At 34.1% G+C, this 26,535-nt stretch overlaps 1 protein-coding gene across 5 annotated transcripts in view; it reads left to right on the forward strand.

The window, feature by feature from the left end:
- LOC139145799 (uncharacterized) overlaps window positions 1-26,535 on the forward strand; it is a 69,360-nt gene that overhangs the window by 305 nt on the left and 42,520 nt on the right. For 2 of the 5 annotated variants that reach the window (XM_070717170.1, XM_070717169.1), the window contains exon 2: window positions 11,044-11,244. In XM_070717170.1, the coding sequence (XP_070573271.1) occupies window positions 11,154-11,244 (91 nt within the window). In that variant the 5' untranslated portion in view covers window positions 11,044-11,153. Of the gene's footprint in view, window positions 1-10; window positions 480-11,043; window positions 11,245-26,535 lie in introns of those variants that run through there. The other 3 variants (XM_070717167.1, XM_070717166.1, XM_070717168.1) reach the window with 3 other exon arrangements.

A 26,535-nucleotide genomic window follows, 5' to 3' on the forward strand; every position in this document is an offset into this window, starting at 1 on the left:
GCGCAGCCGTACGGTTGTCGTGGCTGTCCCCGTGTAGTTGATGAGGTGCGTCAGTGTGATATAGCTGTAGCATCTCTGAAGTGAGCCAGTACTTAAACCAGATCAGCTTAGCAAACACTAGGCTATGTTGCTACAGCTAACAGATCGCCACGGCTCACAACCATCATCATCAGGTGTCAAGCTGGCTAGTGTCAACTGAGTGTATCATGAACGTTGAGGACACAGTGCCGACATGACAGCTGTTCGGAGATCGAACCGAAATTGATCAGTTCAAGATATCCTTTGTTATTTTAGAATTATTTCGTTTCACTTTAAGTCGGTTCATGGACCTATCTGTAGTTAAGATGTGAATAACGGCTAATATACATCTGGAAAAGATGTTTGGACGGCTTAAACCGTAATCTAGATTCTCACAAATATAATGGGCTGTGGTTCCTCTGGGCATCGAAGAACATCAAGAAATTCCATTAAGATAAACGGTGAGTTCAACTTTACATACACGGCTTCTATCTCTCCACGTCTCAACATAGTACAGTACTGTGCTTGCAGTGATTGTCTCGTTGTTAAATCGAATGACCTATTGCCAAATTTCGATGTATACTGTAAACTTTCAAATTTATAGTTGTACCACGGAGCTAAAAGCCCCACGATGGGTGATGTGAGTTCATCTTGCAAATCCTCAAAAAATAAATATGGATATTAGAAGATCTCAACGACCATCGTTCTGTGATTACGGCGCTATCAGTATGGCATGATAACTGCATCATTATTTTATATTATCTTGGGTTGCACATATTTTTTACGTTTATCCCACTGAACCATGGAGAATATTCACAAAGTATAATTTGATACTGTGAGTCAGCATTTTAAAACTGAAATAGCTAATTTAAGGGCAGGTAAATCCTGTTACCTCTCATTGGTAATATTGTTCAGCATTGGCATGTAACATGCTGATGAATTCCCAAAAGTACTGTGACCAATTTTCCTTTTTGAATACAAAATGCACAAAAAAATGGACATTATTTTATAATAAATTCATTAAACTTTGAAGTTTAACTATGAACGTTCCTAAAATACTGGATCTTTTTCCACCCTATTTCAGTTTTTGTGATAATGTTGACTTGCATTAGATGACATCTATATGTAATTAAATTCAGCAACACAAAGTCTTCCATTTTACTATAAACAATCATCCCGTGTGTTTATCAAATAGTCTGTCAGCATCTTGTGACAATAGCATATCTGATGAAGAAGAGAGTACTGTTTGCATTTGTTAATTGTTTTGTTATTTTGAAGAGTTTAGCATAGTATTATTATTAAACATGATCAAAAAACCATTACAGTATATTCAACTGTCAGTTTTGGCAGTGCCAGTGGCTTACTAACACTTTCTAAATCTAGTAATATTATTTCATGAAAAAATCGATGACTTACCCTTGAGTTTGGTGTACAGTTATAAACACATAATGTTGACTATTAATACTACAATGTAGTTCAATAATGAACCACAAAAAGTGCCTCAAGAAGACGTCGTAAAAAAGATCCTAGCATTTACACCAAAGCAATTTTCATGTTTATTGACCTAGATTTGTTTTATAACCTATGTTAGTGTTTATTTTCAATACTGCAGTTTTATAACTTTTGTATTGCAAGATTTATTTCCACATATAAAGTGTGATTTTCCTGGTTCGCATAAGCTTGGTAGATGAACGGGGTCTTTATTTGATATTCCCATATGACAAGTGGAAATCATCACAAAAGAGAATTCTTTCTGCAGACTGGCTGTATCTATTGTTAGCTTGAATCATCACTAACCAAGGATGAGTTTTAAGTTAAAAATCCAATTGCAGTCACATTGTGATGTACAACATAACTGCCTCACCTAGAATTAGCATAACGTTGGCGTCATACTCGTCCTCATCCTTAGCCTCAGGGGTCACACAAAAATGAGGATGAGGATGACACCACAGCGTCAGCTTCTTTAAATAATTAGGGCTTTCATATCGCCTCTCATGGTGGCGATTTTTTCACATTTTGGACCATGTATACCTTTTTTGCACCAATTTTTAAAAATCTTAACGCAAGAGTGGAGAGGATACTAACAAACACATCCACGGATCCATAGACTAACAATTACGAATATTTCCAAAAAACTTGTCTGTATGAGATATTCTAACGATAAAATATTACCTGCAAACCAGTTTAACGATTCAAAAGAAAGTTTAAAAAGAATGGAGTTGTTATTTTCTTAAGTTATGGGCGAATTTTCAGGGTATCATTTATCCGTCATCGGGTAGCATCACTTCAGCAACCTTCAGATACGACGCTGAAGCTGACGCTGAGTAGCGGCATTTTCAGCGTCAGCTAGAAAGGTCACCTGAGGCTGAGGATGAGGATGATGCCAACTTTATGTTTGTTCACCACAAATACCATGGCACATTTTAGGGGTCAGAGGTCACAAATACAAAGAGAGATGCTATTGCTAGTGTGATCATTGACCATTTTCATGAAGACTGTCTTCTTACATTGAATTTTAGACCTACAGGACTATGAATGAAAAAAAACTTTTTGTTGTAAAATGATATGCCGTAACCTGAAATACAGACAGTTGTATTCCTTTTCCAGTCTTTTGATTCTAAAATTTAATCCTTAAATAAAATAAAACATCAGCAATTCTACAGGCAAGAGATTTTCCGTATTATATTTCAAATTGAGCAATACCACGACAGTTTTCTTACTCTATAGAAAAAAATTGAATGAAGTGATTGAGCAGTTTATCAGTGTTGATTGTTTTTTCAGCAGATTTGATATTTTAGGGCATAACTTTACTCTAGTTATATTCTGTACAGTTAGCATTATATTCTGTGCTGTAACCATTAAAGTCATTTTATTTGCTACTTTTAATGTATTAAATATAAAAAAACAAGTTATGTACATGGCCTACAATTAATTAAAAGTTATACATAATTTCAAGAATGTCAAGCTGTGCCTCAAGTCATAACATAAATCCAAAAATCTACTCAGTAATTCAGTGAGTCTTCATGATTTTTAGTCTTTTACTTCATAATATGTGAAGCAACATTTTTATTGTTAATAGGCAACCTCTGCAGTAATTATAACATGAATTCATGTATATGTTACTCTGCAATGTGAATTGTGTTCATGCCAAAAATGAATCAAACTTGAATCAAACTGTAATGTATGTAATAAGTATATGTTACAAATGAAAGACGGATATCAGTTTATCAATAAGATAAATAAAATAAACTTGCTAACTCCCTAAATAAGATATATTTGGCAACTTAAAAAGTTTAAACAAAGTTTTTTCAGGAAATCCTTAAAAAATTAGGAACAGCAAAGATTAGATAAATTTTGTTTGTATATTTGGGAATGTGATGTTATCTTTTTTTGAATGAAATTGTATTGGATTATTGTAGCCCGATATTAAAGGGACAAAGTCAGCCAATTTTTCATGAGTTTTGTTTGATACGAGATACTACTTATATTGTTTTACATGTTGAAAGATACTGAATAAATGGGTGACCATGCATATATTCTACCCCGGTTTTAGACACAATATATGAAACCATCGCGAAAATGAATTAATGGTCATTACCATTAATTCATTTTCATAATGGTTTCATGTGTATCGTGTCTAAAACCGAGGTTCAAATATATGCATGGTCACCCATTTATTCAGTATCTTTTAACATGTCAAACAATATAAGTAGTATCTCGTATCAAACAAAATTCATGAAAAATTGGCCTACTTTGTCCCTTTAAAGTTGTTATCTTGTGGCTCACCAAGAGTGTTTATTCAGTCAGAGACCCACACTCAAAACAACTCCCTGGCTGAACTGGCCTATAACTGGTGTTTATTGATAGTGCCATCATACTGTTAGAAATTGCCTGTGAGCAACCAATCCCACAACTCACTTCTCTTTTGCTATAAAATACACTAAATTGTGTTGTTTTCCATCTGTTTGAATTTGATGAGTTCAGGGGATGAACTTTGCAAAGGGAGATGTGTAAAGTTACCTCAAGCCATCATACCGGATATCTTTTAGTTTGTCCCTGTTATACGCTATATCTTTCGATGAAATTAGTTCATGTATGGGAAGGTTTGTGCAAATGTGCAATGGATTGTTCCTGTTTTATTATACCAATTGGGCTTTGCACACAGCCTATAACTGGTTGGCACTTTTCTGCATTTCAGTTTACAAAGAGAATTGTGACTGTGACTGTGATTGGTCAGCACTATTTGAAACTGTTGGCAAAACACTCAACATGAAACTTGGGGGAGGGGGGAGTGGCGTTCATGCTCAGGCTGGTTAAAGAATTGGTTGGTTAGTTCCTACGCTGACATCTGGTGCATATAGTAAGTCATTTTATACAATTCCGGCACAATAACCAACACATCTGATTCCTAGTAAGTCATTCAATACAGTCCTGGCATAAACACCTCATCTGATTCCCAGTATTCCTTCAATACAATCCCAGCACAATAATCACCACATTTGATTCCCAGTAACTTCATTCAATAATGATGTTCATCTTCTGGTGACAGTGGACAGTATGGATAATGTAATTAGCTCAGTGCCTATCTACACCTGCTTTCTGATCAAATTCTCAGAAGTAGCTCACATATCTACCACGGCCATGTCTTGCATTGTATTTGTGTTCCACATTTGTCTGTTGCTGTATTGACTCTGTCTATGGCAGTGTTACCACTGTTGTTTTTCAGGGTCACAATCTAGTGCCTATACTTCCCCATAGCATTGAAATGAAGCAAAAATTGTATGAGAACAGTGTTCCCGGTTGACTAGTGTTCTCTCTGTAACCCATGAAAGTATTAATATGTGTATTATAGTATTGGTTGAGGGCTGACTTCAGAGCATTTTAAAAATTACTAAATTGACTCGGTTGCTGCACTGAATAACAGCTTGCAAAGTATGCCTTTATTAAACCTTATGCTAATATCCCTTCATAGATTTGAGTGTAATTTTGTGCATGGTTTCATTTTAAGAATTTTGTGCCAAGGAAATGTGTTGGCTTATGTAGCTTGATGAACTTTGAGTTATAATAGCTGATTGGTCCTTAAATGTTTTTTAACGGTAGACAAATTAGATGGTCATGTGATCATGAAGATCTCCTGATAGTAATGATACTAATACCATTTTATTCTGGAAATCTGATTTTCAGCTGTGAGATGAGACTGCAGCTATGAATTAAGATTGGGTATTGTTTTGTAACAGAGGTAAACTTCACAAACATTTGGACAAACCAAGCCAATATTGAAAAACTATGTCATTCTATCGCTTTATCATTGGTAAAAAATCTTCTTCATAACCACTGGTCAGACTAATTTTATATTTGGTATACAGGTCCCTAGGGATGACCCAACATAGATTTGTTCGAATTATGATGAAATATGCAAATTTGTATTTTTAAGGAATTGTTTAGTCATTTTTGGTCAAAAATTTATTTCATCAAAACTGCTTGTCTGACAGCTTTGATATTTGGTATACAGGTTCATAGGGATGATCAAAATATGATTTATTCAAATTATGATGAAATCTACAATTTTGTATTTTGGGGGCATTTTTTTGCCATTTTTGGTCAAAAAATTATTTCTCAAAAAGTACTTGTCTGATGGCGTTGATATTTGGTATACAGGTTCCTACAAATGAATTAAATATGATATATTTAATTTGACGATGAAATCTGCAATTTTGTATCTTTGGCGCTATTTTTGCCATTTTTGGTTAAAATCTTTGTTTCTCAAAAGTTACTCAGCTGATAGTTTTGATATTTGGTATCAAGGTTCCCAGGGTTTATCTCAATATAGTATATTGAAATTATGATGAAATCTTCAATGTTGTATTTTTGCAGCTAATTTTGCCATTTTTGGTAAGGCCATCCTAAAATGAGCTATCACCTTCTTCATCAATACATATGTCACAAAAAGTTATTCTCTACATAACGCAGCAGAGCTCTGTCAACTGTATAGGTCACTTGTTTTTTCAAAACCACTGGTCAGACAGCTTTAATATTTGGTTTACAGGTCCCTAGGATGACCTTAGTGAGATAATTTCATACAGTCGGGAAATACTTAATTTTGTATCCATGTAGTATAGTAGCTTCAGGAACATTGGCCCTATGTTTTATATAGCATCTAGTGTCCATCAGGGATGCTCACTGGCGCTGCATGAACGGTGTTAATCACTAAGCTCTCTGAAAGAGGTATGTTTTAAGGTTAGACTTGAAGCTTTCCAGTGTTGGAGCAGAGCAAATCTCATGGGGTAGTTGGATGGAGCAGAGCAAATCTCATGGGGTAGTTGGATTGAGCAGAGCAAATCTCATGGGGTAGTTGGATGGAGCAGAGCAAATCTCATGGGGTAGTTGGATGGAGCAGAGCAAATCTCATGGGTAGTTGTGTTGGAGCAGAGCAAATCTCATGGGGTAGTTGGATGGATGTACACAAATGACCAGTCTTCACATCACATTTTCTTTTTGCTTTGCATGAGAATAGGTACTTTGTAGCTGGTTATGATGCAAATTGCAGGAGAATAGGAAGTTTTCCTGGCCTAAATATTGTTTATGAAGGTTTTATAAAATTCTGAGACACTCTTTGGAAGATCCTTAGGACAGCTTGCACTGACACAAATTTCAGCCGTATATCTCAAAGCATTGAAACAAAAAATAGGGAAAACCGATTTTTGAAAGGTTATGCAAATTACCTGTCACATGATAGCTTTTTAAAACAATGGTGACACTATGGTAACCAAAATGTTGGCCTATATCTAGGCTTTCCGAAAATATATAATTTACTGGGATTCTGAGCTTATTAACCACTAGAGAATTGTTAGCTTAAAAAGGTCAATTTCTTGTCTTGGAACCTTAAGACACAACTGAAGACCCATCTTTTTAAAGTGGCTTACAATATCTGAATTTAGCGTTTGAAATTTTGTACACGTGTTTTTGACTACATTTTTACGGGTATTTTTACTGTGATTTTTACTGTCATGTATAGTGCCTATGAACTTGTAAGGAAATATGGAGCTCTATAAATCTTTTGTTTATTATTTTTATTTATTATTATTATGTACAATGCTCTACAGCTTTCTACAATTCGTAATATGAATCTAAGTTTCCAGTTTGACTGTTCTTCATGAGACTTACAGATCCTTCATTTTACACTCACCTAGACATATTTATTCCTTTTCTTGTATTAAACAGTGTCAGGAATTTGTGGCTCAACAGTTCACCTGTACAGTTTATTTTCCTGTAACTGTGTAGTTGTCAGTGTACACAGATATGCTTCCATGGAATTTGCCATTTCAACTCTTCAGATCAGATGTACCATACATGAATTATCACATCTTGCAATTACACATCTTTTTTCCTATTAATCTATTACAGCTACCATACAATGCAATCATCATGATTATGACAGTAAATATTACCATACAGCCTGAACTTGAAATTGTTGTCTTTGTGATGCAGTGTGGAATTTCAACCCTAATTAATTAGACATGCACTGAATAGTGAGACAGAAATGAGTTAATTTGTACTTATAATCTCAACTTGAATTTCATCAATTTTTTACATTTTATGAATGTATAGCTTAGTTTATATGTTATTGTTATATTTCTTCTAGTATTGAAGAATAAAAAATTATAACAGCATTTTATGTCGATTTGTCCCGTCTTTTTGAAAAGGACATGTCAACTTCCTACTACTGTTTTTTTATAGCCTACCTTTCCCTTTTACTGTTGTCTACAGTTACTTTTAGTTGGTGCCTTTCAATTGTCACTTCATAGCAACATTTTTATTTATTGTGATGTATTGTCAATGGACTTATTGTTTGTGAATCTGTGCTGTGGAAATCCTCTAAATGTATTCTGTTTTACAGCTTAGTAATATTGTCTGTCAGAGGCTGTGACTTTTACTGCTGTAACTCAAATGGATTTACACATCAAAATATGAAAGTAAAATTCTGAAAAGGAGTAATATGTACAGAAATACTGTGTGAACTTCACTGTAAACATTCTGTGAAAAGGTCATCACAATTGTTCAACATGTTGCCATGTGTGTAATAATTACCCTGCAGAGTTGAACACCTAAATGTGAAGTAACATATATCCTGGTGAATAAAATGATGTTAATAAAAGAATAAACTGTATAATTAATAGAATACTTGTTGGAACACAAAGTTCTTTTATCATATTTTTTGATTTATGATCTGAGATGATTGCAATAGAGGAACAGAAATAAACTATTGACTGGGATTTTGTCAGGAAGGCAATTACTGTCGTTTCCAGGATTTACAAATCTCTTTGGCTGTGCCAGGCCTCTACTATGCTTTCTTGTCTAAACAAGTATGCACATTTGCTAATATATGCTGGATACTTGAAACAATAAATGTGTTAACATTTTTTGGACAATATAACATCACATTCACTGTTTAATTCAAACATTTTATTATTTACCTGTAACAAATAATCTTTATACTTTGACTGAAAATAACAGAATTAAAGATCATCATTGTTAGTGATCATACAAATGATATCTACCGTTATGCTGGTGTCACACATCAAAGAGGCATCTCCTTTTTGTAAGATCTTTCAAACATCTTTTAAGCGTGGCACAGTGTGCCACGTATACACTCTGTGCTTCTTATGGACTCCCTAGACTATTGTCAATCCACCTAAAATCAGAAACAATTGTGAAATGTCAGATTCTGAAGATTGTATCTTGAAACCAATGTTCCACAATTTCAGGGTCAAATACGGGCTTTTTGCATCAAAGTAAGATGAAAAATTGTTATCGACGCACCAGTGAGCATTAAAGTTACCTATGGTTGATGAATAAACATTTTTACTGCTTGCAGGTTTCTGAAAATTGTGTTTGTCAGGATTAGAATGTGACAGACTACAAACAACCATGTTTCTATGACAACCCAATTTACATCAGAACAGTCCCTTTCATGGAATAAACATTTAAATAACTTGTATTTTCCTCTAAAACACAGTTGCCAAGTTTGCAGGTACACATACACACACATATCATTTCCATGCCAGTCTTATGGCCATCATAATTGTCAATTTTCTTAGAATTGTACTAAAAATGATTTTCATAAAAACAAAACAGTGCCATTACGGTGTAAAAGCCCCTAAAGTACCCTGTGCAATAATGCTGTATATTTTTTGCACACACATTTCCATGGCAACGGCGTAGAGGTTTCACTAGTCTGAAAATACTGAACCTTTTGAAGGTCACATATTTTCAATGAAACCATTTGAATGTATGATAGCTTAATTTTTAAACTTATAAATAAATCAAGCCGTATAAGAATAGCAAAGGGTATATATTGTTAGGGTAAGGAAATGGGAGAATGTTATCTTGTTGAAAAGCGGTGTTTCCATGTTGTAACCATAAAATTGTATTAAACATGTGCATCATTTTCTTTCTTATCAATGACAGAACTGTGTGTCATTGAAGTCAAGTCTAGTTCTATTTTACAAAAGTTGTAACCCCTACACTGCCAGTTATTTCATTGAATGATTGATTGATTAATTGATTGATTGATTTATGACTGATCAGTGAGCAATTTTACAGATCTGGAATAAGAACAATGAAGCACATCACAAATAAATCATGGAAACATCGCCTAAACTACAACAATGATAATTCTATGCACTGATATTGAATTATTATGCCTGATGTCAAATTGTCATGTCGTACATTTTATGCTATCTTTATTCCAGGGACTTATAGATCAAGTTCCATACGTACTTCCTTCTTGCAACCATACAGATATCACAGACATGTCCTGTTTAATTTTTTTCGGATTTGGTACAACCATAATGTACTGTGATTTCTTTTGTTGGAAATGGCTGTAGCCAACACAAGTATATAGATTGAATACTTATCATTATTTACTGATATGATAACACCAGTACTTCAGATTTCTGGATTCTGTTTGGACAATATGTTTCTGTTTGGAATCATTTTACATCAAGTGTATGTAAGGTCCAACATTTTGGTGAAAACCTATCAGTTTGCAAGTATCTCCAAAGTTTACTTTGCCACAAATGAGAAGATTTTGATGTATTCTTTATTAGTATACATTTTATTCTATGTCACATACACTATTTCAACATTTTAAAAAGTTTTCTCTGGTGTTAAGGCTTTATAGTACATGTATGTAAGTTTTTATTTAAAATCAACAATAAGGATTTGGTCAAATGGTGATATCTGATAGTACTGTAGAGATGAAGGGAGTATAGGTGTGTCTTCTTTGAGTGAAGTGCTAAAGTCGTGATGGATGTGGAAACAGGTGTGAACATATTGGGAAATACAGTCCACAGGTGTTAAAGGGAATTTAAAAAATAGACTTAGAGTGTCAAAACCTCAGTTCTCAACAAGTATGTTCTTGAATTACATACTAATTGCCAAATGTCTGTGTAAGGTGTTCAAATATTATCCACATCAAACCTGCCTTCTCGTCTCACCTGTCAATTTACTGAACTACTCAATGCTGTAGGAAACAATACCATTCATGTAAATTTTCCTATTACCTAAGAACTACTTCATGTTGCTATAAAATAAAATCTATGTTAGTTATTTTTGATATTAAAAATCACAGTGATGTATGTATGTTAACACTAGTTTTATATTTATTTCAAAAGCAGTAAGGCAGGATGACTCCTGTGCACCTCAGTCTTAATAGTGTTGCTTATATTCAAAGTGAAATTGACTTAATAGGTGAGGAAAAAAAAGAATTTTTTGCTACACTTTGATCGTCCGATTGTTCCAAAATGGGAAGAGGATACGATTTCATGATGTTTCACAAGAAGCAGAGTACTTTTGGTTTTCTATAGTCAGTTGGTAATTCTATCATGTATATAAAAGTAATGCACAACGTGCCCTGTAAACATCTTGGTTAAGTTTGTAGGACTAACAAATATCTGGTATTAACCATCAAGCCATTCTACAAAGTGTGTTTATATTTATATTTTGCTGTTTTATCAATTGCAGTTATTGAACCAACAAGCATTGCACCAGAACCCAGTGATATTGAGCCATATTCTGTACGAAGAGAGAGTTATAACGGTGTTCAAACCATTGAAGAAGAGGATTCATCCAAAATGGCGTCATCAACCAGCCACAACAAGAACACCCATGATGCAATGATTAGTTTCCACCAGGCTGATACAGAGTTTGTAAAGTACTTATCAGGTGAAATTATTCTCAGTGTGTCAGGGCTTATTTTTTTTCTCCTTTATCTTTGTTCCTACACTCTGAATGGCCAGGTATACAAACAGTAAATAATTAGAATAAAATATTAATGCTATCATGCCTTTTTAAAATCATAAGATGGGACACTTTCCACAGTTTTGATTTCATTTGAATTTTTTATCAGATGGATAAGTTTATGTTTTCAAATTATCTTGTCAGAGACTATGGAATAGTGAAAAGAGCAATGCAAAGTAAATCTGTGATTATCAATCCATTGGTAAATTCTTCATGGCTGTGATCCAATTCTTCATCAAAGGCAAAATTTGGTTTCAAATCATGGAAAGAAACTATCCATCACTACACTGATGTTTCGATAAATAACAATACTTTGAAAATGTCAGTTTCTTTAAATTCATCTTTTGAGTCTCTGTGGGATAAACTTGACTAATGAAACCTTTCAACAACACCTTTAAGAAGGCTATTTGTGACGTCAGTGATGATACCAATCATAGTCTTTGGTTGGCTTCGCAGGAAAAATTAAACAAATTTCATTTAATTACCTCTTCAGTCATAGCTTTGACATTATTTTGAAAACCAGAAATTAGTGTTTTTGTTTCCATGAAAATATGATGGCAGATGGCTGCCAATTCTTTTACATGTGACCTAATAGAGATATTGTATGCCCTAACTAGTTAGGTATGGTAAAAAATAGCCATTTATCACAGTCCCAGGTAAAACTAATTTCATCTATTGAATAAGATTAAATAGCTGTCAAAAAGACAGTTGAAATTGACATGTTTCCATGGTAACCAGAAGCTGTATGCTGACCATTCAGAGTTATTTCCTTTGGGTTGTTTTCTTAGCTTCAATGTGCAAAACTAAGCTGGTTTATTCCAAGAAAGTGACAGAGCAAGATGATAGAATTATATATTCCATTTCAAATTTTCAGGCAGTGTCATTGCTCACTGTGAAATCTCAATTACAACTACTGTCCTTCACTCAACTGGCTTAGTTTTGAACTCTCTGAAATCATAGTGCTTTGCTAACATTAATGTGACAAGTCAAAGTTACTGCCAGTGTTAGCAAAACATAAGATTTAACCCTTTTCCTGCCAAGTCCATATTTCACCATCAGGTCAAGATGGTTAAAATTAATGAAACACAACATATTCCGTATGGTGTATTTTAACATAATACTATACATTTGAAGGCTGTTGAAAACATAAATACTGTAAACTTGATTTTTTTGGACTAAAGATGCTATAACATACCAAGCCAAGCGGGTGAAAATACGTCATGTTTGGGCTCAATACCGCTTTTTACTGACTTGGCTGATGGGGAAGTAATAGTCTTAATACTGTCTGGCAGGAAAAAGGTTAAAATAGAGATGAAATGCAGTACTTGCTAATTTTGATTTTTGTAGGTGTGCCGTAGCTGTGTGTACATGTATTTGTCTCTGTGTAGAAGTAAACATATCAATACTTGGTGTTTGTTTAATTACTTATACAATATTCATTGTGTAGATCCATTTGGAAATGTGTGAAAGCAATCTAACAATGTAGTTTAACTTGTGTGAACAATTGATGTAACATGTAAGCTGATATTATTTAAGAGTTGTTGATCTGATAAATGTGCAAATGTTAAGAGAGGCCCAACTTGAATACATGCAAAGCAATAATGAAAACAATAGATGATTGGTTAAGATGTTTGCATTTTGCTGGTTTTTTATTTATTAAAGCGGTTCGATTCATGAATAATGGCACAGTTCTCGGTACTTTAATACAAATTTGCCATCTGAGTCAGTCATAATAGTCTTAGGCAGTTGACCATATTTACAAAATAATGGATTTTCACAAGCAAAACACACAATATTACAGATGAAGCAAAAGTAAAGTATTATGTTATACAGGAATTTAACACCAGTAGTGTTGAAAAAGATTAAAAATGATGGATGACTTTAGCTAGTTTTACAAACAAACAGAACTTCTTGCATTGACAACGACTACTCTTGTGTTACAAGTACTTCTGAGATCGCTATCTCAGACTCTTGCTGTGGTGAAAAGTAATTTTTTTACCTACAAGCATTTCAATATCATGTAGTTTGGCCTCCAGTACAAGACCACAGCTCTTTCAGGTAGCAAGAATTCTTTGAGACTGTAGGATGTTGCTTCAAATTGTGATAAATCATAAATCACAGTATTATGTTTTATCACAGTATGGTTTTATAGGATATTTCCTTATTTTAGAGCCAAAAACATTCATAGGAACTGCTAGCACAGTTGCATGGAAATATGTATTTTAGGTTGCTAAGGACGCTTTTATTAACACGTACTTGTTGAAATTATGATAAAGTAAAAAGATAGGTGTACGGGTTTCCAAACGATGGCAAAGTACCATAATTTGACCATCCCTTTACTTAGTTATTTGCATATCTGATTCTAGGCTGGTTGTTAATATTTAGCTCAGGGTTCCATGGAAATTTTGTGTTTACACATCAATTGTGATACATTTACACTATTCATGATTGAGGAATCATACCATTACTGTGACAGAACACTGGAATCTTGCCAGCTACTATAGATCTCTATTTTTCTCACTAGGTTGTTGCCAAGGAGTTCAAAGGTTACATACCGGTAGAACTTATGTATGAAACAAAAGTCACTCAACACAATCACAGCTGAGTGAGAGGGTTGTCATGGACATGGTATCTTGATATGTACTGAATTACTTGTAGTATTGTATGAATTTATTGAGACAGGAAATGGCCTGCCAACTGACAAATTTTATGACTGTCAAAACAGAGACATGGTCAGCACCAATGTGGATATAGTCATAGTATTAGCAGGGCTATTGTATTAGATGCTTATGTTTGTGCTGATAGATATGTCAGGAAGATGATAGGCATTGTATCTCTCCAAACTCTTACAATAGAATATTGATTTTCCCCAAATTCAATCTGAAAGTACTTTGGAAGTTCAATGATATTTATATTAAACATACACTACATGCACATATCAAATTATGCCATTACTCCAACTGCAGGCAGGTATAAAGATTTTGGTACAAAGCACAAAACACTACCAGTAGGCCAGAGCTTTAAGCAAATTGTATCCAAATCAAGTGTGTATTTACCCATCATATCAACATTTGTTTTTCTAGTGTGTAGAAGTTGTTGTCTTTGTAGCTTTAGCATCCAAAAAGGAGAAAGCGGAATAAAAAATTGAACAACCTTTGTGAAATGGGAAATTTGTTTCCTGGGACTAATTGTTATTGACAAGAGAGATACTTACTTGGCTGTGACAGTGGGAGCAAAGTGACAACACTAATATGGCAAAGTGCAAGATAAATGCTCTGATATTGCATTTCTAAAAGCAAAATTCTGAATGTTTGCACCGCTCTTTTAATTATTTCCATGTTTGTAGTTCTGACACCAATTTTTCCTGCTAGTTCGCTGTTCTTTGTCCTAGCATTAACCTTCTATGCTAGTTGAGGGGCCTGTTTTAGTCCAGGTGTATACTATGTAATTGTCTCGAAATTGACATTGTACGAGCAGAAGTACTGGCTCGTACTTTCATATTACGGGTGACGTATGCAAGCTATAAGTCACACATGCCTTTTGACCTAATTTTTTAGCTCCCATAGCCATGTATATATGGCAATGGAAGCTATTCTTATAGGCTAGGAAAATGTCTGTATGTCTGTATGTCTGTATGTCTGTATGTCTGTATGTCTGTCCGTCAACATCAAAAACTCAAAACCGCTGCACATTTCATCTTGATATTTGGTGTGTACATGGATGATGGGCTGTAGATGAGATTTTGTTCAAATGAAGTTGTCATTGCCAAAAATATGCAAATTAGTGCCAAAAAAGGCGTTTTTGGTAAAAAATCTCCTTCTTCATAACCGCTGGTCAGACAGCTTTGATATTTGGTATACAGGTCCCTAGGGATAACCCAACTTGGATTTGTTCAAATTGTGATGAAATATGCAAATCTGTATTTTTAAGGAATTTTTTTGTCATTTTTGGTCAAAAATTTATTTCATCAAAACCGCTTGTCTGACAGCTTTGATATTTGGTATACAGGTCCCTAGGATAGCCCAACTTGGATTTGTTCAAATTGTAATGAAATAAGCAAATCTGTATTTTTAAGGAATTTTTTAGCTCCGCTGTCAGCGACGCGGAGCTTATCAAATAGGTTGATTTTCCGTCGTCGTCTGTCGTCCGTCGTCGTCCGTCGTCGTCGTCCGTCGTCCGTCGTCGTCCGTCAACAATTGCCTTCTTCTCTGAAACCGCAAGTCCAATTGCTTTGAAATTTTATATGCAGTTCACTTGGGGTGACCTCACTTCAGTTTGTTCAAATCGTGGTGAAATTTGCATATTTGTATTTTTGGGGCATTTTTTGGTGTTTTTGGTAAAAAAATCTTCTTCTCTGAAACCACTTGTCCGATTGCTTTGAAATTTGATATGCAGTTTGCTTAGGGTGACTTCAGTCAGATTTGTTCAAATCATGGCAAAATTTGCATATTTGTATTTTTAAGGCAATTTTTGTCATTTCTGGTAAAAAAATCTTTAAAAATCTTCTTCTTCAAAACTGCCAGTCAGATAGCTTTGATATTTGGTACATAGGTCCCTAGGGATGATCTATTTCAGATTTGTTCAAATTGTGCAGAAATATGCAAATTTGCATTTTTAAGGCAATCTTTGCCATTTTTGGTCAAAAAATTTATTTCTCAAAAAGTACTGGTCTGATAGTTTTGAAATTTGGTATACAGATTTCTATTGATGAACTAAGTAATATATATTGAATTTCTGATGAAATCTGTAATTTTGTATTTTTGGGGCAATTTTTGCCATTTTTGGTCAAAAAATGTGTATATTCAAAACTACTCATCTGATAGCTTTGAAATTGGTATACAGGTTCCTACAGATGAACTAAATTATATTTATTGAAATAATGATGAAATCTGCAATTTTGAATTTTTGGGCAATTTTTCCTATTTTTGGTCAAAAAATGCGTTTCTCAAATAGTACCTGTCTAACAGCTTTGAAATTTGGTATACAGGTTTCTATAGATGAACTAACTTTTGAAATTATGATGAAATCTGCAATTTTTACTTTTGGGGCAATTGTTGCCATTTTTGGTCAAAAAATTTATTCTCAAAAACTACTCATCAGTAGCTTTGGTTGACATGTTCTTAGGGATGATCCTATGTGATACATTCAAAGTATGATGAAATCTTCAATTGCGTATTTTTGCAGCTTATTTTAGCCACTTTTTTCTGGCCACTGCATTGAGCTATCAAAGATTTCCACCCTTCTCATCAACATGTGTCAAAAATAGTTATTCTCTACATAAACACAGCGGAGCTATATCGGCCGCTAGGTCGCTTGTTGTCATTTTTGGTCAAAAATTTATTTCATCAAAACCGCTCGTCTGACAGCTTTGATATTTGGTATACAGGTCCCTAGGGATAGCCCAACTTGGATTTGTTCAAATTATGATGAAATAAGCAAATCTGTATTTTTAAGGAATTTTTTTGTCATTTTTGGTCAAAAATTTATTTCATCAAAACCGCTCGTCTGACAGCTTTGATATTTGGTATACAGGTTCCTACAGATAAACTAAATATGATATACAGAATATATGATGAAATCTGCAATTTTGTATTTTTGGTGCAATTTTTGCCATTTTTGGTCAAAAAATGTGTTTCTCAAAAACTACTTGTCTGATGCCTTTGATATTTGGTATACAGGTTCCTGGGGGTTCTCTTAGTGTGATATAGTGAAATTTGATAAAATCTTCAATTTTTGTATTTTTTGGTCAGTTTTTGCCGTTTTTGGTCAAAATATTTGTTTCTCAAAAGTTACTGATGTGATAGCTTTGATATTTGGTATACATTTTTATACATAATTATGATGAAATCATCAATTTTGTATTTTTGCAGCTAATTTTGCCATTTTAGGTCAGGCCATCCTGAAATGAGCTATCAAAGATCTCAACCTTCTTCATCAATACATATGTCACAAAACGTTGCTCTCTTCATAACACAGCAGAGCTCTGTCGACCATTGGGTCGTTTGTTAGCTCCCATAGCCATATGTATATATGTTTACAAGTTTACATTTTATTGAAAATCTCAATAGCCACTGAGCAGATTAGATGAAAAATTAGCATGTAAGTACTTTGGGCTGACCTGAAATGATTGTGCACATCTTGGGTCAGTATCTTGGACTTGCTATTTTTCATGAATTTTTTTGTAATTTTCTCCCATTTTTGGTCAAAAATCTTCTTCTATGAAACCACAAGTCTGATTGATTTGAAACTTGGTATGGAAGTGCATAGGAGTGACCTTTCTCAAATCTGGGCAAATCGTGGTGAAATTTGCATATTTGCATTTTTTTGCTATTTTTTTTCATTTTTGATCAAAAATTTTTTTTTAACTCTGAAACCACACGTCCGATTGAGTTGAGTTGAAACTTAGTGTAGAGGTTTTTACGGGTGACGTCAGTAAGATTTGATCAAATTCTGGTGAAATTTGTATAATTTTATTTTATTGGGGGAATTGTTTCTATTTGTGATAAAAAAAATCTTTTAGCTTGATTTTAGCTTGTTTTGATAACTATATGGGAGCGACCAGTGACATTGTCACTATTTTTTATGAATACGCTTAGGACTATGTTGTATTCCATGGATGAAAGATTTTTGTTTATGTGAAAGGATTTTACGACAAACGAACGCTTAGACACATTTTCTGTGTATATTCGAAACTCGGAAGTAGGAGCGGGTGTGAACTTCGTATGATTATTTTTTTGGTCGTGAGAGCGGGTTCAGTGCAGTGCGGAGGAATACTTTTAGGCTTTGACTTTCGGACGAGTCTGTACGTACGGGTCAAGACTGGAGACGACGCCACACTCTCTGACTTATTATACGCCACGATGGTAGACTTTTTTGCAGACGTCGATTTATTGTAAAGAACCAAAGAAGAGGTTGCAATGTCCGAACATCAAGGACGAGACCTTGATTGGTTGTAATGCACTTGAACCTACCGCCGTTGTAAATCTTTTTTACTTTCTCGAATTCGAAAGTGCAATGATTTCACAGACATAAAACCTGCGTGGCTCGCGAGTCAGCTTATGACCTCGAAATAATCTGATCACACATTATGTTAATCACAGTGTACAATGAATAATATGAGTTGGCGGGTGTTTTTGTGGCACCCATGTGTACCTCATGTTGTACAGTCTATTTGAAAATGACCTCTACTCAACAATGATTTTAAAGACTAACATTTTGCTGACCTCGCATTCAATTCAAGTTTTGAAAAAGCACATTATCGGAACCACACTATTATTGGTGTGTATTGTTGAGAATACAGCTCCGCCTATTGAATAATGGTATAGTCAGGTCACTGTGGGGTCGCTATTCCTGTTTGTCATCGCGGAACTTGCAGAAGCCATACAAGATATCGATGCTCGATACTTCTGTATTCAATTCGTTCGTTCGCGCTCCTGAACAACAAAAAAACATCTCTCAAAACCAACTCATCACATTCCAAACTTACCTAGCTACACTCAGTTCGGTAGATAAGTTCCAGGCATCAGTCGTAATATAATGCTGACGTCGATTTGTCGACGTCAATGAAGTCGGCGTCGACGTAATAATGTATTTTTACAAATATATTTATTTATTTGGCGTTAATTAGAGGAAAATCACATCAGAGGGTGGATGACGTATGTATTCCAATATCCCGGGGTAGGCTAAACTGACCGATTTTGTTATCGCTATTATTGCCTACTCCCACCGTACCGCCCATCGTCTGTAACTTGCACGCGATGTTTGCACACGAACGAACGCCCAATGCCAGTCACTCAGAGTCGTCGGTTTTCTTGCTACCCAAGTTGAAATATATGCAATTATGAATGTCATTTTTGAAAATTCACTAATGCATGCAATACCAATTACGATGAACCCACAATTTATTGTTGTTGAGATTTTGTCAACAGTGTTATAAATAAAGTGCTGCAAAGTCAGTAATAGGGCCTACCACGTGAAAGACGTTTTGAACTCGTTATATTCAAGCTGAAATCAGTCAAGTCATTACGTGTTTATTTCGCATATTTGCTATATTTTAGCACCCGTACTCAGAACCCCTCTTTGACATTCTGTTTGGCATGTTTCTACGTTCATTTCGAATCCTATTTTGTCTTTTTTTTTTTCAACGCTCAGTTCGACGCTGTTTTTGTTTTTCCACGCTCAGCTTGACGCTCACTTTGTCGATTTTGGGACCTGCATTACGTCACTCGTACTTTGAAAGTACGGCATATTACGTCACTCGTACTTCGCTCGTACGAGCTCGTAGGTCTGCTCGTAGTTCGTCCATTTTGAGACGATTAGATAAATGCAGGTGTATACCATATTACTATTTTACCACAGCTTGCAGGAGCTCTTCTCAACCAATAAGAATGACACATTGTGTACTTGACTCTCTGATATGATGTAATGTTTTCTTTACAAGTTCAGTGATTCAATTGTTGCTCAAAGTAGAGGAAGGGTAGATTGATATATTTCATTTGATATATATATATATATATATATATATATATATATATATATATATATATATATATATATATATATATATATATATGTCAAATATAAAGGTATGCAATATATATATATATATATATATGTCAAATATAAAGGTATGCAAGTCGCAAGGTATGCAAGTTGCAAGGTATGCAAATTATAAGGTATGCAAGTTCCAAGGTATGCAAGTTCCAAGGTATGCAAGTTGAAAGGTATGCAAGTTCAAGGTATGCAAGTTGAAAGGTATGCAAGTTAAGGTATGCAAGTTGAAAGGTATGCAAGTTGCAAGGTATGCAAATTATAAGGTATGCAAGTTGCAAGGTATGCAAATTATAAGGTATGCAAGTTCCAAGGTATGCAAGTTCCAAGGTATGCAAGTTGCAAGGTATGCAAGTTCAAGGTATGCAAGTTGAAAAAGAGAAGAACACTACTCCTAGATGATATCATTTGAATTTGTCGTCTGACGTAAACCTTTAGACTTGATATAATTACATGATATGTCAGTACTAGTTATCGTGCACTAGCTCATTATGACATCCATGCTGAGTTTAAATTTATAACTGACTTACCCTTTATCCTGTCAGACTCGACGGTATCATTTCTCCATCTTTCAAGTCAGTAAAAAAGCAGTACTGAGCCAAAACCATAGATATTTTCAACTGTATAACACTAACACTAGACTGATATCTGAAAGCTTGTCATTTCATCAAATCATCTACCATTATGTTCCAGTGACTGTGAGAGTATAATATCAAATATGATCAAATGATCACATATTCATATCTGATTCAGTAGACAGTTGATAAGTAATACCACTGAAGAAATAACAGTTAAAGGTGGCACTGCACTTAACCAACACACTTGTTTTTAAAGCAATATTTCTTATCAAAGATGACATGTGAACCCTCTCATACTATATTTTTTCAAAAAGCAGTGAATCTAAAGTGTAGTATTGTAGCAATAGTTTATAAAAGGATGCAGGAAGTACATATTTTGGGTAGAAAACCTAATTTTGGTATTAATGATAAAAATTAATGTCAAAAACCTGATACTACTCTAATAAATGTAATATCTCACTTGAAACAAGAATATATGTAAAAGAAAGATCAATTTTGTTGTGCATTATCTATTCTCATTTTAAATGGCAGGGGTTGAAAGACTGACATTCAAAAAAAAATGATTAAAATCATGATAAACAAAATTGAAATGATTCATTTCAAAATGTAAGAACTTATTGCATCGTCATTTTGTTATACAGTATTTAAAGAGGATTATGTGAAAATTTCACACAATTTGACCAAGCCAGAGTGGAGTTAAATTTTCTTGAAATGTAGATATGGAAGAAAAAAGAAGCCAGGAAATAGGGCGATTTGCATAAATATACACTTCTTTCTCACCCAGCTTACAACTGCTTATGCTAAAAGTGAACCCAGCCGGTATTTTAATGTTTGGTTAAAACTGGTGAAAATTGAATGAATCTTGCAAAAAAGTTATGAGCAATGCCACCTTAAATAAATATAGGACAATTTGATAGTTGTGTTCTGAAGTTAGTGGTATTGCCATATGCACACATTATTTAGATTACTTTTTCAAAATATGGACTTTGTGTAATATCATCACAATCATTGCTTAGCAACGGGTTTCATAAAGATCATCATTCAAGCAGTTTCTAAGGAAGAGGTAGTTACCATGAATTTAATGTCTGTTTTGAAATCGTAAATTCGATAGACATTACATTTAATACTTTCAATAAACATTCTCAGGTAACTGGGTAAACTACTAAGATATCTTGTGATAAGTAGATAAACCTGTCCTGTTGATTTCAGATAAGAGGAAAGAACACAGGATATAGATGTATCATTCCCTTGACAAAGCCAACTGATCTACATGCAACCTGATATGCAGCCATCAAGCTGTAGGCTATTCTAAAATCTAATACAAGAATTAAGACAAATGAAAACTGGTTGGGACAAGGTCATCGGAAATTGTCAACTTTGCTCAGCAATGTTACACTTAGTAGTATATAATATAAAGTGTGTGCTTTTGCCATGGTAATGGAAAATTAAATTCTAAAATCCCTGAGGCAGGGAACATTAAGCCAATAAGCCATGAATTTCCTGTTTCCTAGGTTACTGTGTTTGTAATGCAGGGTTATTCAGTTACCTTACATATTCTCCAGAAACTCTGTCCCTCTGATTTGTTCAACGTTATGTGTAAATCAATGTTGCTAAGGCCCACTGCATAAGGTTTTTCAAATAAAGTTTGATTTGGCAAAAATTACGGTATTCTTAATTGGCTAGAGTATAATGTAGAGATGTTGTCTTCGAAATGTAATGTTTGCAATGAAGCAATACAGCAATGAACAGTATTCAATGTGTATTTTATCGAGTTTAATGTCACTGACCTGAGGATAGCTTGTGAAGGACAATCGCTTCACTGGTTCAAGGTCTAAGTCAGATATTAGCCTTTAGCCCTATTAACACTAGATCTCAATACTTTGCTGGTACTCCAATAGGGTGAATGGATATATTTACAGGAAATGTAGTAAAAGTGTGAAATAACTCAGAGTACTTTAAAACAGGGATAACAGATACATTCAGTGTAACATATCAGTATCTTGAAAAAGTACTCTGTTGGTATTGTGTGAACCTCGATACTACAATGTGTGCAAAATTTTTATGTCAATTGCCAACATAAATATAAAAGTTAAACAGGATACAGAGCTAATTGTCTTGATTTACAGTTGTGATAACCTTAAGAAGGAAAGGTCATTGCATATCATTTACGAACATCTATCTCTGTTTCTATTTTAAGTAAAGAAGGTTTATTATAAGTAAATTTATGAGAGCATGTTTCAGAAAGTTGACACAATTACTCCTCTGCAGCTGCTAAGACCTAAAATTATTAAGGCCTGTTTCTTATTGTCAGGCCTTACAAAAATGATGAACCAATGTGGTTTTTATTTAATCTTCATTTTTTAAATCTCACAAGATCCAAGTACAAATTACAGTAACTTACATAAAAACAATACACAGGAATAATGATACATGCAATGATAAATTTAACATGTAGTGAGATGACAACACTAAGTTAATGTTGTAGAACTGTACAGCTTCACTGCATATATGTCATTCTTCAGATATTGATAGTTTTTCGCTCACGTGTTTACACACATGAGCATATGTCGCAGCGATGTCTGTCTGTCTGTGTATGTCTGTCTGTCTGTCTGTCTGTGTGCTCAATATCTCAAAACCGGCTCATCAGATCAGAATCAAATCTGGTACATAGATTCAGTTTGCAAATGGCAAGAACTGATTAGTTTTTGGCGGATGTGGCTTGCTTACTTTATGCTCATTTGCATAATTAATGATTTTAGAAAAAAACTGATATATATTGAGAATGACTGCACACATTTTGATGAGATTTGCTACAAATGTTGATATCATCAAGATATATCAGCTGTGAAAGTTATTTAGGGGTGACGTGAAAGATAATTACTAATTTGCATATTTAATGAAATTTCCTAATTAGGGGTATATATCTGAATTTACTCAATCAAAATTGACGAAATTTGGTATCCATATTGAAGATACTATGATTTAACGTTATTGAAAGTTATTAAGCATTTTTACTTCATCCAAATCCTAATTTGCATATTTAATGACCTTTCGAAATTAATGATAGATAGATAGATAGATAGATATTTATTATAGTGACTAGTGACATTACACCAAGCCTCAACGGGCTTATTAGTCACTTTTAGAAAGTGGTACAATTTCATATGAGGGACTGTGCCCAAATACATGAGAAAAGAAAACATTACAAAGACTTCTTGTCTTATATTATTATAGTGGGAAAAAGGTCAATGACAAAGGTTAATTCTTATCGTTTTTCGTATAATATGGATTGTCTTTTCCCATAAGCCCTGGCGATAAATTTCGCCGTGCTTCGACTAATGTTTTTAATTAAGTGTTCCAGTTTCTGTGTATCAGTAAGATCTTGGAAGCCATTTCACAAAACATACACTTTCTGTCCTGTAAAGCTTATACATAACCAAAATTGATGAAACTTGCTATGTACATTAAAGATACTATGATAGAACATTATTAAATGTCATTAAGCATTTTCACTTCAGCCAATTCCTAATTTGCATATTTTATGAACTTTCCTAATTAGGGATATTTATCTGAATTGACGAGACCAAAGTTGACGAAACTGGCTATGTACATTAAAGATACTATGAAAGAACATTATTGAAAATCATTAAGCATTTGAACTTTAGCCAATTCCTTATTTGCATTTTTAATGAACTTTCATAATCAGGGATATTTATCTGTATTGACTGAACAAAAGTTGACAAAACTTGCTATGTACCTTAAAGATGCTACGATACGACATTATTGAAAGTCATAAAGCATTTTTACTTCATCCAGCTCCTAATTTGCATATTTAATGAATTTTTGAAATTAGGGATATAATTTGAATTTACATGACCAAAAATTGATGAAACTTGCTATGTACATTAAAGATACCATTATGTAGGCTAACATAATTGAAAAGCATTAAGCATTTTACTTCAGCCAATTCCTAATTTGTGTATTTAATGAGCTTTTCTAATTAGGGATCATATACTTGGATTTATTGGATCAAAGTTGGCATAACATGCTATGTACGTTGATGATTATACCAGGTTATACCAATATTGGAAGTCATTTCGCACTTAAATTTTCATGTCAGCTAATTTATAGTTTGCATATCTAATGAGCTTTCAAAGTTTGGAATATTTAGTTTGAAGGACTTGACAAGAGGCAATTACACTTGCTATACAGTGACAGCAGTCAAAAAAAATAATTATTTCTATTTCAGCTAATTGCGTATTTGAATACTTAATGACCTACAGAGTTAATCTGTGGTGAATATTGTTCATTATGTTGATCATAATACTTTCAATGAAGTTGCAAACATGTGGCAAAGGTTCAAATTTACACATAACTGCAATATATAATGAAACACGTGAGCATTTAACAGTCCATATCTGGTTGATATGAGTGGCACACTCACTATGTTTTAATATTTATCAGATATTAATAGTTTTTGATATGAGTGGCACACTGCTATGTTTTAATATTTATCAGATATTAATAGTTTTTGATATGGGCAGCACACTGCTATTTTTTAATATTTATCAGATATTAATACTTGCATTTTTGAGAAATTAATGAATTTTCTACCCTAGTGATACATGTAGTTCTGCTGGCAGACAATTGTCCCTGAGGCTGTCTGAGGCTTGGTTTAGCGATGGATTTATTGCTCTGCTGTGATAAATTTTGATATATGATAGCAAGTGTGTGTGTGTGAGTTCTTTGTGAACTTTACAGTGTGTGAAGGGTTGGGTCAGAAAAATTGTAACAACTTGGCTTGTCGAACCACACTTTTAACGGTTTGAATTTAGCCAAGCAGTTTTGACTGTTATTTCTTCACGAGACCCTGACTGATAGGTGTCGTTCGTTGTGAGTTCGAATCCAATTGAGAAATTACTGAATATGAATAGTTACCAGATATTATCATATTTTAAGTTCGACCGTTGGAACTTAAAAAGTTGGCATTATCTTGTCACAATCTGGCAGCTTTTGTACGGGACGAGCCAATATGATGGGGAAATTGTCAGAATTTGGTGAGAAAACTTTGTGAATCTATACACAAAGCTGAACCGGTACCAGTTTGAGGGTATTTTTGATATAGTAGACCAACTTTAGCAAACATTTAAATAATGGGGGAAATACAAGCACTGATAAGGGATTTTGATCCACCAGAATGTTGGATGGCAAGATACTGTGAATAGAGACTCCAGTACATTTGTCTTAGTTCCAATCATTTTGTTAAATCAATATAGACACAGCTGTCAGGTCATTAATTGATTAAGTAAATGATCACAGCATTGGGGCCAGCCAAATCCAACTCATACACAGGATTAATAAGATGAGCAATTAAGGATGATATCAGGTCACTCCACCACACAAACGGAATATCAACGATTACCCTGTAATTTTTACAAATTTGAAAAGAGACATTCACTTCTCGCCAAAGCTACTTATCAGAAGGGGCCTGTGGAGATCTCCAATACATTTACTCAACCATGTTTAAGGTGGCGGTAAAGGCTAGAGCGTCAGTTATAAACTTAAATAAAACTATTAAACATAAAAGTAGTGAACATTCTCTGTGGAATAAAAAAACTAGACATTTGGGGTCATAGGCATTGCAGAGTTATAGCCCGTTGAAACTTCTGAAATACTGACCAAATAAGAGGAAGTTTGGGAGTCCTTAGTGTATTAACTATGGTAGAGGTCCCCTAGCTTTTAAAAAAATGTTTGAAAAGGGAAAGTCATTTTTTACTGTTTTTCAGGAAAGTTTGACAAGGCAGTGCTTGCATTCAGAATGCGTGACTGCTATTGTAAATGCATTTTTAGATTCTTTGAGTGTCAAAGAGGTGTCAAAAGTGAGATTAACCAAAAAGACTGCTCTGTGACTTCAAAAGAGGGGTGCAAATATGGCTTGTTTTCAACATTTTTGACAGAATAACAGTTTTCGTACATAATTTTATACCAATTTAATGCAACCTTTGAAATGAGATATGGACATGGAATTTTTACAGCCTATTAACAAGGTTACAGATAAGATTTGTACTGCACAATTTTCCTGTATTTG

This window comes from Ptychodera flava, chromosome 12 (assembly GCF_041260155.1).
Source record: "Ptychodera flava strain L36383 chromosome 12, AS_Pfla_20210202, whole genome shotgun sequence".
NCBI lineage: Eukaryota > Metazoa > Hemichordata > Enteropneusta > Ptychoderidae > Ptychodera > Ptychodera flava.